General features: G+C 35.0%; 3 protein-coding genes across 7 annotated transcripts in view; 1 reads left to right on the top strand and 2 right to left on the bottom strand.

Moving 5' to 3' along the window:
• Positions 1 to 7,384, bottom strand: part of LOC128229020 (protocadherin-7-like) — a 29,218-nt gene extending 21,834 nt beyond the window's left edge. For 3 of the 5 annotated variants that reach the window (XM_052940647.1, XM_052940651.1, XM_052940648.1), the window contains exons 1-2: positions 5,720 to 7,384; positions 5,320 to 5,436 (exon numbers count right to left, since the gene is read on the bottom strand). The gene's annotated coding sequence lies outside the window, so the exon portion shown is untranslated. The remainder of the gene's footprint in view (positions 1 to 5,319; positions 5,437 to 5,719) is intronic. The other 2 variants (XM_052940649.1, XM_052940652.1) reach the window with 2 other exon arrangements.
• A 52-nt stretch (positions 7,385 to 7,436) lies between these two features.
• Positions 7,437 to 10,044, top strand: LOC128228288 (nocturnin-like). Its single transcript, XM_052939512.1, has 3 exons — positions 7,437 to 7,502; positions 8,169 to 8,321; positions 8,521 to 10,044. Exons 2-3 carry the CDS (start codon positions 8,171 to 8,173, stop codon positions 9,327 to 9,329), a joined length of 960 nt encoding a protein of 319 aa, XP_052795472.1. The 5' UTR covers positions 7,437 to 7,502; positions 8,169 to 8,170; the 3' UTR covers positions 9,330 to 10,044.
• Positions 10,045 to 10,529: 485 nt separating this feature from the next.
• On the bottom strand, positions 10,530 to 14,620 carry LOC128226525 (uncharacterized). Its single transcript, XM_052936448.1, has 4 exons — positions 14,365 to 14,620; positions 11,982 to 12,201; positions 11,538 to 11,665; positions 10,530 to 10,996 (listed from the first exon to the last, which is right to left on the bottom strand). Exons 1-4 carry the CDS (start codon positions 14,411 to 14,413, stop codon positions 10,839 to 10,841), a joined length of 555 nt encoding a protein of 184 aa, XP_052792408.1. The 5' UTR covers positions 14,414 to 14,620; the 3' UTR covers positions 10,530 to 10,838.
• Between the last annotated feature and the right edge of the window lie 1,211 nt (positions 14,621 to 15,831).

Below are 15,831 nucleotides of genomic sequence, written 5' to 3'. Positions count from 1 at the left end.
TTTGAATCTTGTGAGTAAATTAAAATTTAGTGACTTTGCAATAATGTTTAAAGATTCATTTTTACTATTTAGATTATCAATGTTAAACAGGATGTAATGATGAAAGCGAAATTTAAAACATGCAGTTTATATGTGTATATTTTTTCAGTGAAATCCAAAGAAAAGAACAATCAATATTATCTCAATTCCTCAAGAACAGAAAACTTATTTAATGCTGCGTGAGGGAAACAGAATATTTATTTTATTCTGCATGTAATACATCTCTGTTAATGCTGCATGTGACAAACAAAACCTTAAGTTAATGCTGCACATGACATACAGAAGCCTTAGTTAATGCTGCATGTGACAAACAGAATCATTAGTGAATGCTGCATGTGACATACAGAAGCAATAGCTAATGCTGCAGGTGACAAACATTAGCCTTAGTTAATGCTGCACATGACATACAGAAACCTTAGTTAATGCTGCATGTGACAAACAGAATCATTAGTTAATGCTGCATGTGACATACAGAAGCAATACTTAATGCTGCATGTGACAAACAGAAGCCTTAGTTAATGCTGCATGTGACATACAGAAGCAATACTTAATGCTGCATGTGACAAACAGACGCCTTAGTTAATGCTGCATGTGACATACAGAAGCAATACTTAATGCTGCATGTGACAAACAGAAGCCTTAATTAATGCTGCATCTGACAAACAGAAGCCTTAGTTAATGCTGCAGGTGACATACAGAAGCCTTAGTTAATGCTGCATGTGACAAACAGAAGCCTTAGTTAATGCTACATCTGAGATACAGAAGCGTTAGTTAATGCTGCAAGTGACATACAGAAGCAATTTAGTTAATGCTGCAAGTGACAAACAGAAGCCATAGTTAATGCTACATCTGAGATACAGAAGCGTTAGTTAATGCTGCAGGTGACATACAGAAGCAATAGTTAATGCTGCATGTGACAAACAGAAGCCTTAGTTAATGCTGCATGTGACATACAGAAGCCTTAGTTAATGCTACATCTGACATACAGAAGCCTTAGTTAATGCTGCATGTGACATACAGAAGCCTTAGTTAATGCTGCAGGTGACAAACAGAAGCCTTAGTTAATGCTACATCTAACAAACAGAAGCAATAGTTAATGCTGCATGTGACAAACAGAAGCCTTAGTTAATGCTGCACATGACATTCAGAAGCCTTAGTTAATGCTACATCTAACAAACAGAAGCCTTAGTTAATGCTGCACATGACATACAGAAGCCTTAGTTAATGCTACATCTGACATACAGAAGCCTTAGTTAATGCTGCATGTGACAAACAGAAGCCTTAGTTAATGCTGCAGGTGACATACAGAAGCCTTAGTTAATGCTACATCTGACATACAGAAGCCTTAGTTAATGCTGCATCTGACAAACAGAAGCCTTAGTTAATGCTGCACATGACATACAGAAGCCTTAGTTAATGCTACATCTAACAAACAGAAGCCTTAGTTAATGCTGCACATGACATACAGAAGCCTTAGTTAATGCTACATCTGACATACAGAAGCCTTAGTTAATGCTGCAGGTGACAAACAGAAGCCTTAGTTAATGCTACATCTAACAAACAGAAGCAATAGTTAATGCTGCATGTGACAAACAGAAGCCTTAGTTAATGCTGCACATGACATACAGAAGCCTTAGTTAATGCTACATCTGACATACAGAAGCCTTAGTTAATGCTACATCTGACAAACAGAAGCCTTAGTTAATGCTGCATGTGACAAACAGAAGCCTTAGTTAATGCTGCATGTGACATACAGAAGCCTTAGTTAATGCTGCATGTGACATACAGAAGCAATAGTTAATGCTGCATGTGACAAACAGAAGCCTTAGTTAATGCTGCATGTGACATACAGAAGCCTTAGTTAATGCTGCACATGACATACAGAAGCCTTAGTTAATGCTACATCTGACATACAGAAACAATAGTTAATGCTGCATGTGACATACAGAAGCCATAGTTAATTATGCACGTGACAAACAGAAGCCACAGTTAATGCTGCAGGTGACAAACAGAAGCCATAGTTATTTCTGCAACTGACATACAGAGGCCATAGTTAATTCTGCACGTGACATACAAAAGCCACAGTTAATGCTGCATGTGACATACAGAAGCAATACTTAATGCTGCATGTGACAAACAGAAGCCTTAGTTAATGCTACATCTGAGATACAGAAGCCTTAGTTAATGCTGCATGTGACAAACAGAAGCCTTAGTTAATGCTGCATGTGACAAACAGAAGCCTTAGTTAATGCTGCATGTGACAAACAGAAGCCATAGTTAATGCTGCATGTGACATACAGAAGCCATAGTTAATTTTGCAGGTGACATACAGAAGCCATATTTAATGCTGCATGTGTCAAACAGAAGCCTTAGTTAATGCTGAATGTGACATACAGAAGCCATAGTTAATGCTGCATGTGACATACAGAAGCCATAGTTAATTTTGCAGGTGACATACAGAAGCCATATTTAATGCTGCACGTGACATACAGAAGCCATAGTTAATGCTGCACGTGACATACAAAAGCCACAGTTAATGCTGCATGTGACATATAGAAGCTATAGTTAATTCTGCATGTGACATACAGAAGCCTTAGTTAATGCTGCATGTGACAAACAGAAGCCTTAGTTAATGCTGCATGTGACATACAGAAGCCATAGTTAATGCTGCATGTGACATACAGAAGCCATAGTTAATTTTGCAGGTGACATACAGAAGCCATATTTAATGCTGCACGTGACATACAGAAGCCATAGTTAATGCTGCACGTGACATACAGAAGCCATAGTTAGTGCTGCAACTGACATACAGAAGCCTTAGTTAATTCTGCATGTGACAAACAGAAGCCATAGTTATTTCTGCAACTGACATACAGAAGCCATAGTTAATTCTGCACATGACACACAGAAGACTTAGTTAATATTGCATGTGATCAGCGCTTATTTTATTCTACAGTCAGGTGAGAAACAGAAATCTTATTTAATACTGCATTAGGGAAACAAATTATTCATTTTATGCTGCATGTGATAATGAAAGCCTTATTGAATGCTGCATATGAGATAAAGAAGCCTTACTTAATGCTGCATGTGAGATAAAGAAGTCTTACTTAATGCTGCATGTGACATACAGAACCCTTATGGAATGCTTCAAGTGATATACAAAAGCCTATAGGTTAATGTTGCAAGTGAGATATAAAAAAAGTTCATAGTTAATTCTGCATGTGATTAACAGAAACCTTATTTAACGATGCATGTGAGATAAAAAAAAAAGCTTAGGTGAATGATGCATGTGAGATAAAAAAAAGACGCTTAGGTGAATGATGCATGTGAGATAAAAAAGAAGCATAGGTGAATGATGCATGTGAGATAAAAAAAAAAGAAGCTTAGGTGAATGATGCATGTGAGATAAAAAAAAAAAAGAAGCTTAGGTAAATGATGCATGTGAGATAAAAAAAGAAGCTTAGGTGAATGATGCATGTGAGATAAAAAAAAGAAGCTTAGGTGAATGATGCATGTGAAATACAAAAGCCTTATTAAATGTTGCATGTGAGATACAAAAGCCTTAGTTAATGTTGCATGTGAGATACAAAAGCCTTAGTTAATGATGCATGTGAAATACAAAAGCCTTATTAAATGTTGCATGTGAGATACAAAAGCCTTAGTTAATTTTGCATGTGAGATACAAAAGCCTTAGTTAATGCTGGATGTTAGAAACAAAAGCCTTAGTTTATGCTGCATGTGATATACAGAAGCCTTATGGAATGCTGCATGTGATATACAGAAGCCTTATGGAATGCTGCATGTGATATACAGAAGCCTTATGGAATGCTGCATGTGATATACAGAAGCCTTATGGAATGCTGCATGTGATATACAGAAGCCTTATGGAATGCTGCATGTGATATACAGAAGCCTTATGGAATGCTGCATGTGATATACAGAAGCCTTATGGAATGCTGCATGTGAGAAAAACATCTTCAGCTACAGAAGCTAATTTTCCAACATACAGGTAACACATCCACAATGCATATATACTTACAGAAGGTATATGTATTATGTTTCCAAAAAGATATGAACAGTTTATTTGAACTTTAAAAACTTTAAAGCAAGGTAAAGGAAAGGTTCTTAAATGGTCTTAAAATATAATAAAACTGGTAAGAATTACAAAATGTTCATTATCATAAATAAAGAAAAGTAATTATATTGCCTCAAGTATTTCAAACTTTTATCAAGTAAATAACTATATCAAAAACAGAAGATTGTTCTTGTTACTTTAATACTTAATTTGATATAAAATAACCGTAGTGTACTTTACAATAAAGTAGTTACTTGCACAATTAAATTCATGTCAAAAAGGAAAATGCAAAATTGAGACTTAAACATGGTACAAAATTATACATAGAAAACGTTTTCCTATTAAAATGGTCTTATATAGCAACAAAAACTCATCTCAAAAGCCTTGTTATGGGAATGATTGACAGACGGTATTGTTTGATCTTGGTAATGAATCTTTTCAAACAGTAAATTATCTAACCATCAAACATTTCACCTAATTTTATTTTACCAAAACAGACATTAATGTGATAGACCATGAATTTTTGATAAGATGAAAAAAACTAACCTAAATCACATTATAACAAGAGAATTCAGATTCAGAACATTAATAGTATCAGAACCAAGAATATATCAATAGACTGTATAGTTTCATAAAGATATTATGTATATTAAATGTACATTATCAACTTAGTTCTGATTCAGGCATTTCCAGACATCAAATCACATGTTTTACAATGATTCAGATGATTTATTTTAGGATAAATCATGAGGTTAGTAAAGAAGGTAACTGACCATTATATATATAACGGGTTGTTCAGCAAGTTCACCGAATTTTAACATTTTAACATTTTAAAAATATGATAATGTGTACTTGACCCAGGTCAAAAGTGAAAACTATAACAACAAAATTTATTCCCTCAATGTTAAAATTCCGTAAATTTGAACAACCGTCATATTAAATTGTTGCTTGGTAAAATGATCACTGTAATAAGCTATTAGCAAGGATATACAGTCCAAAAGTCCCCAGGTCAAAACATCCTATGATCAAACATCCCCATTTTGGACAAAACATCCCCAGTAGCTAGTCAAAATGTATGCAAGAACATCCCCACAATTAAATATTGACTTGGGGTATTTCAAGTAGTTTGATATTGCGCAGACTATGCCTAAACCTAATTTAAAGTTTCTTTTATTTCTTCACAATAACATAGTTAACAAATTTACCTTCTACATCATTGTTGGTTCAGACAGCTTGTCTGAAGACAAACCGCTCCTCCACAGTCCAGCATTGGGAATTGAACCACTGCTGGTCCAAATACTCCAGCAAAGGGAGCACCGCCTCTGAAGAAGTGTAATCTTTCATGCAGTCCAAGTTTGGCAGGATAATGTTCTTGAGGTAGAAATGGTAGACTTAGAATGAATATATTATGTTTTTCATCCTATATCTTACATTTTAAATGTTGTTTATTTTTTTTTTTTAATTTGTCTACATATGAGTATACCTGAAAAAATTCTATTGTTTTTTTCTTTTCTTGCAATATTTTTATCTGGATGTCTGAGTAACATAGAATTCTTATATTATTTCATTCCAGTTCAGACAATGTTTTTTTTATATTAGTAGTACCAGCACTGTCCTCCAAAAAGCCTGACCCCAATGAAACGTGCAGCTACGGAGCTTGATTTCAGTATATACCTCCTTGGCGGCTATCTACAACGCACTGCCCAATGGTTGCGTGTTTGATGGACTGTTAAGGAATATACATGTTTTAAAATGAATGACACAAATTTTCCTGTAAACTTTCAAGTTCAAAATCTATGATGGATTTGGAATATATATTTATATATTTGTATCACCCTTTCTTAAAGAAACCAATTTTATTTATGTAATTTATTTTAATAAATGTTCCCTTATAATCATATGGTCTTTCTTTTTTTTACTTGTGCTAACATACATGTACATGTTAGAAACTGTAAATCACTATAATGTATTGCAATGATTTTGTTGCAAGTTCATATTGTGCAAAAACTACTATTTTTAACTAAGGACAGCGGTTCTATATAATATGTATACATGGCTTATAAAGCATGTAACTCTAGTTAAATATAAGCAGAGTTATTCTCCTCTTTCAGCTCATGTCTTGTTGAAGAAAATCAAGCTAAAGAGATATTCATAACACACTCAACCACAGGTCAAGGTATTCATATGAAACTTGGTTAACATATTGCCAGAAAACATATGCTCATGTCTAACATGTGGGTATAATTCTATAACTTCTAAGACAGATAGATCTTACTGAGACAGAAGAGCAGTCTATGACTATTCTTGTTAAACATGACATAATGGCACACTTCTTGCATTTCTTATTAAGGGGAAAGTATGGAAAAAACACTTACCGTAGCTACTTAAAAGCTGCACTCTCACAGATTGACCGTTTTGACAATCTTTTTTTTTCTTAAAATCAGTATTTTTTGTGCAACTGTCTGGAAACCAGTAATTTAAGACTGCTGACAAAAGATCAGATCACAGGTTTTCATATCTACTATCAAAAATTGAATCTTATGCAGCTAGTTAATTGGGTGAAGTGGCACAGTAACATGTATACAAATAAAAAAATAACACAGTAAATAAAATCTTGAGTGGTTTGAAAATTATAACTGAAGGTTAAACAATTTGAGTAAATGCAAAAGACAGTATAAGGCTCTAACACTATCTCATTTTTTTCTTTAACAAATATATTGCTTCATAAGAGTATTTATGTCATGTGGTGTGTCAGTCTGTTAAATGGATATTACCAAGAAACTGTATTATTGTTATATGATGGTATTAATGTAGACCAATCATAACCATGTTTTATAAATAATGGTAAAAAGCTGTAGCAGAATAAGTCTATTTCAGGTTATAATGAAGTAATTTAATTTACTGTACCTCTGTAGTTAGCAGACTGTTCATCTTCAACATTTACTTTCCTTGGTTTAACCAGTATATATCTTTGATAGTAATACATACATCATGGGCATTAAAACTGATAAATAACAATAAAAACATATAATAATAGTGAATTCAAATATAATAAAGAACAATGCTGTCTGTTAAAACAATTACAAACGCTTCTAAACTTGAAGTTCCATGTTTCGTCATCACTTCGATCTTTGTTCGTTCTGCTTACATGATGATAGGAAATTTCATAAATGGATGTATTATTTGTAACAATAACCCCAATTAATATCCAGATAAATATATATGTGCACAATGTGACCATTCATACAAATAAATACGTTGTTTCCATACGTGTAATCAATGGCAGTTTTGAAAAAAAGGGAGAGAATTCTGTGCATTTGCAATTTTGACAACACAATAATTTTTCAACACTCCTTTTGAAGTTGTGTTTACCTCAGTTGTCAAGCAGGTATTTTTCTTCATTTAATTTATATAAAGTTGACTGATGAAAAGCATTGAAAGTTTAACTATCTATCTATCCATCTCTCTATCGTGGCAGCTTTGTACTGAGGTTAAAATCCAGAACTAATAAGTGGGCGTGGCATTTCTTTACATGTGTTCACATATTTTGTAGTCATTCTAAAATGCCGTCCAGGCTTTTTTTTTAACCATCATTAAAAAAAGGCCTGGACGGCATTTTAGAATGACTAACCTATTTTGTATTGTCAGCTATTTTTACTGCACTTTTAACTCTTTTTGACCGTACAGTTTCTGTGATTTTGATATATTATGATAATAATTTTAATTACACAGTTTAATAACATTTATTCATAGGCCTTATTTTATTCATGTTTTCTTGTAAACGCAGGTACATTAAGTGTAAATATATTTGGGTTTGGAGTGGAAATTCAGTACTGTATTGGTACATATTATTATTAACTTGCTATTTATTGCCTGTTCTGTAATCTGTGTCAGATCTTAAAGCCTGTTTTTTTCTGATTGTTTAAAGAAGCATCATTATATTATTATTAAGACAACCGTACAATTTGATTACTCCAGGTACATTTACATATTTTAGGTCCGTGCTATAACAAAATTTTATAAAATACCCCAAAGTTGTTCCCATTTTCTTCAGAAATGGCGAGTCAGTCAGGGGAGATAATGAGGAATCTCGAAGCTGAAGTAAAAACACAGGGATTACCTCCCTTGTTGCAACGTCAGTGGGTCTCAAAAGCTAGCAATAAGGGAAACCCTGTCAGAATTATGCAGTGGAATGTCCTGGCGCAAGGTAAGGTTTTAAACCCAGAAATTAAACATGTATGTAACAAAACATGTGCAGACAATGGCAAATTTTACATGATAAATATTTTACCAAATAGATAATATCATTACAATTATACATGTTGCTCTTTATTGAGAGCTTAAAAAGTACATGTTATTACTTAACATTTTGAAGCCTCATTTCTAAACCGTATATCCTATTTCAGCTATGTCTGGAGTTGATAAAAACTTTATAAAATGTCCAAAAGAGGCGGTGCAGTGGCAGATACGAAAGAACAGAATTCTACAAGAGATTCTACGATACCAACCAACAGTGCTTTGCATCGAGGAGGTTGACATGTTTGACTTCTTAACAGAAAATCTTGCCCCATTTGGATATGTTGGCATCTTCATTCCAAAGCCTAAATCACCGTGTTTAGAATTTGCTGATAACATGGGAGCAGATGGGTGTGCTATGTTTTATAAAACATCAGCTTTGATTCTCAGTAACTCAAATTCTGTTTCTTTAAAGATAGATGGCAAGCCAACAAACCAGGTCATGATTTTTGGCCAGTTTCAGACCAAGATTGATAGTCCGCAGTCATTTTATGTTGGTGTGACACATCTAAAGGCTAAACCTGACTTCAGTGAACAGCGAAGAAAGCAGGGAGAGTTCATTGCGGACTTCATCAAAACAAATTGCAGTGACGATCCGGTTATTTTCTGTGGGGATTTTAATGCTGAACCAATAGAACCTGTGTATCAAATCATGAAGGACTTGAATCTCAATAGTGTTTATACAAGCTTGAGCGAGGATGGAAAAACCGAACCAAAATTTACCACATGGAAAATTCGGCCAAAAGGAGAAGTGACTCACACCATTGACTACATTTGGTACTCAGGGTTCAAGGTCAAGGCCATCTTGGATCTTCCGTCAGAGGAAGAAGTTGGGGAAGGACGCCTTCCTTCATTGAAATACCCATCTGATCATGTATCCCTTGTCTGTGATTTGTTGTTTGATTCAAAGAAACTATGATCCAAAGTGTTATAGACTCATAATCTATCTCTGTAACTTTAAGTTCCAATGATCTGCGGGGTTTGTTTATATACTAACTGTCCTTTCATTTCATGCTTTACTATTCAAAGAAGATAAGAGATATACTGCTCACCCAGCTTGGTTATGGTTTTGCATGTAAGCACATTTAAGAACATGTATCTAATCTTAATTTATACATTAACAGTATGTACATGTATTGCATTGGAACCTTAGACAAGTGTTCCCATCCTTCCAAACTACTTCATTAATCATGTAAAATAACTCTGTCTTTTCATATATTGCAAATAATGGCCCTTTATTATTCAACTTTGAAATTCTGGTCATGGTTTTGCATTGAAGAAGACATAAGGTTATAAATCGGCAACAACTTTATGTATTGCATTTAGACTTTCTACAATAGTTCTTAACAATATAATCTACTTAATTAAGTTAGATCACATGTTACTAATTAACACAAACTTGCATAATAATAAAAACCATTACATACTGTAAAGGTTCAGTCTGTTGCATGTTTTTTTTTGTACATGGTATACGTTTTGTGTATGCATTTTTTAGAGAATTCATTTGTATTCCTTTACCAGGTAATAAGTGTCTTTTACTCTGTATTTCGTATTACACTGTTGTATTTAGTATTACACTGTATGCACTGTGCTATTTCACATATTTATTGATAAAACGGTACCAGTATTTTGCCGGTATGAGTTTTTCATTGTTTTCCACCCCATTCCCCTGCTAAAAAAGAATGTATTTTTCCCCTGCCCAGGTAAAAAATCCTTTTGAGGAGCATTGACCTCTTAACATTTAGCAATTGTAGCAATATAGTGCCGTTCATGAATAAAACGATAGATTTGTTAAATTAAAGGTTTCAAAACAAGTTGAACATAATATGAAACATATAATAGTATTTTGTTCCATTTTTGCCAAAACGACGCTGCCCGCCATCATTCCGATTAAGGGGGAAACACACGGTAGTTTTTGAAACTATTTTGGTTTGGGTATTGAATAATTTCAAGTGTATTTTCAAAATGTCTGCAATATAAATGTAACTACATTGCCCCGCCAAAAGACTGTTGTAATAGTATTGTAAATGTACCTTGGATTAAAAAGGACATGACATTGCTGCAGTACGATCAATAAATAGCCAGCCATGCACAATGTGGATATTTTTTTATTTTTTTTAACTTTTATTTTTGCAAATTAATCAAGCATTATGTGAAATCAACAAAAGTATGCATTTAAGCCAATGCTTTCTATGAATATAGCAATACATCTACATTTTATGCACACAATTTTCAACATTGAACACACAAGGAAATAATGCAAAAGTATGGAACATAGTGTCTGGATAGGAACTAGAAACATTGCTAACATCATTGATTCATCTGCACCCAATGGAGATTCTGCACTTTTTGGTCATTCTCGTACACCAGAGATATGATGCTATGCGTACATTTTTTTCCATTATCAAACCTCTGATAAATGAGCACTTTAGTTGCCTGCTCCGTTCACGAGTGGCGGGTAGGCTGCTTCAAGCGGGTAGACGTTTGCGTTGGTCCCGGTCGGGTACGCGCCTTGGGGGTACTGTTGAGCTCCATATTGGCCTTGTGGGTATTCAGGATTGTAACCTCCGGCAACCATTATCAAATCTGGTAAATGATTGATAATTAGTTAAAAGGAAGAAATTGAAATTTTACTTGGTTGAAGAAATTACATCGTTTGCTCAGCAATTAGATTATGACAAAAGCTGATCGCATATCATTCTCGTACATGTTTGATTTATCATTAATCAACCTCTGATGAATGGGAATGACATCTTATATATCTGTTTCCTGCGTAGAAACCAGTACTGGTGTCCACCTGAGAGACCATGAAAAAGTACATGTATTCCGCGTTGGATTCAAACTCGCCACCTTTTGGGTGAGAGGCGGACACATATTCCACTAGACCGCTCTCACCCCACTACTTTACAGTTAATTCAACTGTTATCACAGTACCAAAGTTTGTATCTCATTTATCCAAACCTTATCACTGGCTACAACGCTGACGGACAACACGCTTAAATGTTATTTGCACTGTCGGTTCCATAAATTAGGAAATGACAAAAACGATGGAAAATGTACATGAATTTCAATAATGGAACAAACATTAATATGTTCATCAACAAACAATAATGGTAGATGTACTCACTGGCCTGTGGTTGTGCAGGTTGAACCACGACGCCTGTCCGATTGCCACCCTTGACACAACATGCTATCACTACACACAGACAGATCAGAGATCCCAGGCAGCCAACTGCGATCAGGATGGGTACCCAACTAAGGCGACATGAAAAAAAGACCGTGAAAGGTTGAAAACATTCGGGTCATATTATAGTGTATGCGGATGTGCAATATGGGGATGAGACAAATTAGATGTACTTACAAAAATACAAATTATTTTAAACATGTAAAGGGTCCACTATATTATTCTGTTTTATTTTTAACCGTTTCCTCTATGTGTTAAACAACTCTGGGCGCTCCAGTGTTGAGTTGAATCAAAATAATTACACACAGATAATGTAAAAGGCCACAAGTGTTATGTGATACGGAGATCTTAAAGACAACAAATTCAGAATGTGTTTTAAATACATACACATTTTGGGCAAAAAAGTCCGGACACATCGCTGAGGTGTCTTCAGAACTGGCTGTTAACAGGAAGTTATCACAACATTCGAGGATCCTCAAGGATGTTGTAAAGATGCCACCGATTGAGGAGGTGCCGCAGCAGTAGGAGCTGCACCACTTGGCGTCGTGGTACTCGAACTTGTAATCGGTGTAAGCATTGCAGCACTGACCAGCGCTAGCAACATGCGCTGAAAATAACCAACGGTATAGTCCATAGTATATTGACAGTACGTTTTGGATATATACACCTCGTGGACGTATATAACCCGAGCCAACTAAGAGCATGTGAACTTAAGCGAGGAAATTTGGTTCTTGTTCTTCAACTAATATGCAAATATCCTATAACGTAGTACTACTTCGTATACCGCTAACAATGCGTATTTTGTTTGATTTTTTATTGAGTATTTCTTTTTGCCCTACATATGCAAGTAAAGGGTTTTTGGGCTAAATTCATGTATGGAGTATTGAAGGACTGGTTTTGAAACGAAAAATCCTCTTGTTTTGCACTATTAATGATGATCATAACCTTAGAGTTATGATTGCAGGTTACACGCTGTTATTTGCATTCAGTATTTATTGATCACCATGAAAAGTATCAACAATGACAAGACTGTAATTTTGCTTTTAAACTAAAGGGTTCATGTTCTTGGATTTTTTAATTTAATTTAATTTGTTTGGATTTCTTGTTTTTAGGTCTGGGACTAATGTTAAACAAAACCAAAGAGTTGGTATGGCCTAAGACGTAAATTAGATATACGCAATTGCACCGGTTACCAATGCTTATCATCTTAATCCCGGAGCAGAAGGGGTCGGGGGGGAACTTCCGGACCCCCCTAAGATTGTCCAAGTTTTACTTTAAATTTCAATACAATAAAAACAAAGTAATGCAATAAGCCCAAAATGCATCATTAGATTAGAAATGGTTAAAATTGTATTGGAGGAGTACCCCCTACCCTCAACACCCTCTAGCAACACTTTAAACCAAAAGGTTTCGTATCGGAGGGAAGGGCGCAAGTCAAAAGGCCCCTAAGTTACGTGATGAAAACCCCATCCTTGAACTTAATTTAATCTCGGGACAGTTCAAAATTGGAGTTCATCCAATATTATTAGGAATGACAATGAGTACCTGAGTACTCGAGTACCCGATTAATCATCCGATTACCCGAGTACCAAATAGTTTTCTTTTTAGTGATTTTTCTGTTAAGGTACATATTAAATGACAGTTTTGATTAATGATTACGACTAACGCACAAAATACATGAACGATACATGTATATACACTGACTTGTCTTTCCCGAAAACTAAAAGGCAAGGTATCCGAGTAATTGAGTACCCGAGTATCGAAGAGATCGTCCGAGTACTCGAGTACCAATTTTAATACTCGATGCCATCTCTAAATATTATATACTGTGTTCACTCCGATCCATTTCGGAGTACTTGAAACAAAACAGAAATACGCATTGCGTATTCATTTTGGCAAATAAAAATAGCATAATTTTGTTTATTCGGAGCATAGTTGCAATCTGAAATAAGTATTGAGGATCCTGGACAAATCGACGTGGTATGTTGTTTTAATTAAAGGCTGCTAAGGTATCAGAAACATAAATATGAATTTACCTCGTGATCCCATATCATTTTCGTATTAGGTTAAAAACTGTTGCAAACATAGTAATAACTTAATGCACAACGTATTTTTGATCAATTCATTTCCATATTTAGATATGTTAATCAACATGTATTACCGCTTTAAACAATACTAAAATTGTCTGAGGTCACAAGGCATCGAAAATTTAACATGATCATTAGTGGTATTATCAGATAAGCATCTTATATAATCGCGGATAAACTAAACAAGACTATTAACAGAACTCATAATGATGGTGATGATGATGATGATGATGATGATGATGATGATGATGTCAGCAGCAGCTGCTGCTGCTGCTGCTGATGATGATGCTGCTGATGATGATGATGATGATGATGACGAGGATGAAAATAAGAGTTTTGACCCGTTCCAGATATATATACAGAAAAATATATACTCTAAATGATCTTCAGAAGTTTGGGTGACCTTCAAGTAAATGCCTAGATTGAGCTATGGTGCATTTTGGTGTTTTATATGCCTATTTTTCTACCATTTTAAAATGAAAAGTTCACTCGGACAATATTACATAAAATCCCACTCACCCTGTAAAATTCGTTTTTGATGCTGCTGCTGCTGCTGCTGATGATGATGATGATGATGATGATGATTGGGACGGTGGTTATAGTGTGGGCGCTGTGACTACAGCTGATGGTTATCAAGATTGCTATGTTGATGAAGATGTTAGGATGACAATGGTATTGCTTACCTGAAATGAGAAACAGCAAAACGCGACATCCATCTTGTAGATTCTCCATGCCTTACGTTAACTTTAAAAATCACTTTTATCAGTTTATTTTGTCTTTGGCGCTAATGGTTTAGCATCATTTTTAACTACCTTTAATAAACTAAATTTCCATTTCCAATCAACGATCATAATGATTGTCCTTATTTCAATCAATCTGTCGTAATGGATTATACATAATACATGCTTTTATTTAATTTTCAAACAATAGAATTCATGCAGCTAACGGTGCACTCTGCACCCGATTGATTTTGTTCAATGTCCTGGCTTATTGTAACTCGTAAAGCGTATTGATCATTTTCGGAAAATGAAAATAATTATTTGTTGGATCAATAAAACATAAATTCTCTATTACTGGGAGACAAACTTCCACACGTTCTGTGGTTATGCCATTTCCTTGGTTTTAAGGAAACTAGTCTCCACAAACTAATACCCGGAATGTCACCACTTTGACATGTATTGTCAAGAACACAGAATTTAAGTAAGTTACATGCTTTAAGGGGTCTCTCTCATGTTTTTCGACCAAAAACAGTAGTTTTCCTGGAAATGTATCTAAAAACACTTATATTATAATTATTTTACTCTTCGATACCGAAGTTGCGAAAAAAAAATACAATTAACGTATAAATAACTGGTCGTAATGTGGAGCGAGCCCACGTCGACACAGTCAAGAAAAACAATTAGAAAGCAGATACCATATCCTCTTGTCAACAAGGACTCATACATCAACTGAAGGATATTTTAATCTTATTGAATACATAAGTATCATCACGTGATAATGTCAATCAGCCAATCACGCTACAGACTTTTGCTGAATCGCGTTACTAACGCTTTTCAAAACCATTGACTTCAAAGACATCTTATCATATATCATCATTTTTGAAAGGTTACGGCCGTCAATATCTTAGTTTTAACACACCTAATACGTTGCCACACTTTATTTTGTAATACCCCTTCCCCCTTAAAAGTGCAATATACAAACCATTTAAACGACCCTTTAAAGCCAATTTACCGGCTCCGTCAGTTTATTTGCCTTCATTCACGAACATTTTGTTTGTTTTGTGGAGTGTTGGGGTTGGGGGGGGGGGGGGGGGGGGGGGCGGGGGCGGGGGGGAATACTTGGGAACGTTAGTCAAATGCTGTTACACTGTAGCCGTTGTGAGCAGTGAGCCTCTATTTTCGGTTACTCAGGAGTCGACTGCAACTTTATCAAATCATAGCACTTAAAGCGTTGAAAGGCGTTCGGCCTGCTACGTTTTGTGGGTTCAGTCAAGTTATTGTAAAACAAATTAACATAAACATCTAATGATAGTATATGCATGCTAATAAATTCCAACGCAAATACTTTTATATATTTATGCTGATAGTCAATTAAATCAAAACAATGCCTATGGAGTATCAATCACTTGAAATACTCAGTTCATAATTATG

The sequence above is a fragment of the Mya arenaria genome, chromosome 3 (genome assembly GCF_026914265.1).
Source record: "Mya arenaria isolate MELC-2E11 chromosome 3, ASM2691426v1".
Taxonomy (NCBI): Eukaryota; Metazoa; Mollusca; class Bivalvia; order Myida; family Myidae; genus Mya; species Mya arenaria.
This window is presented reverse-complemented; position numbering and strand designations above follow the sequence as displayed.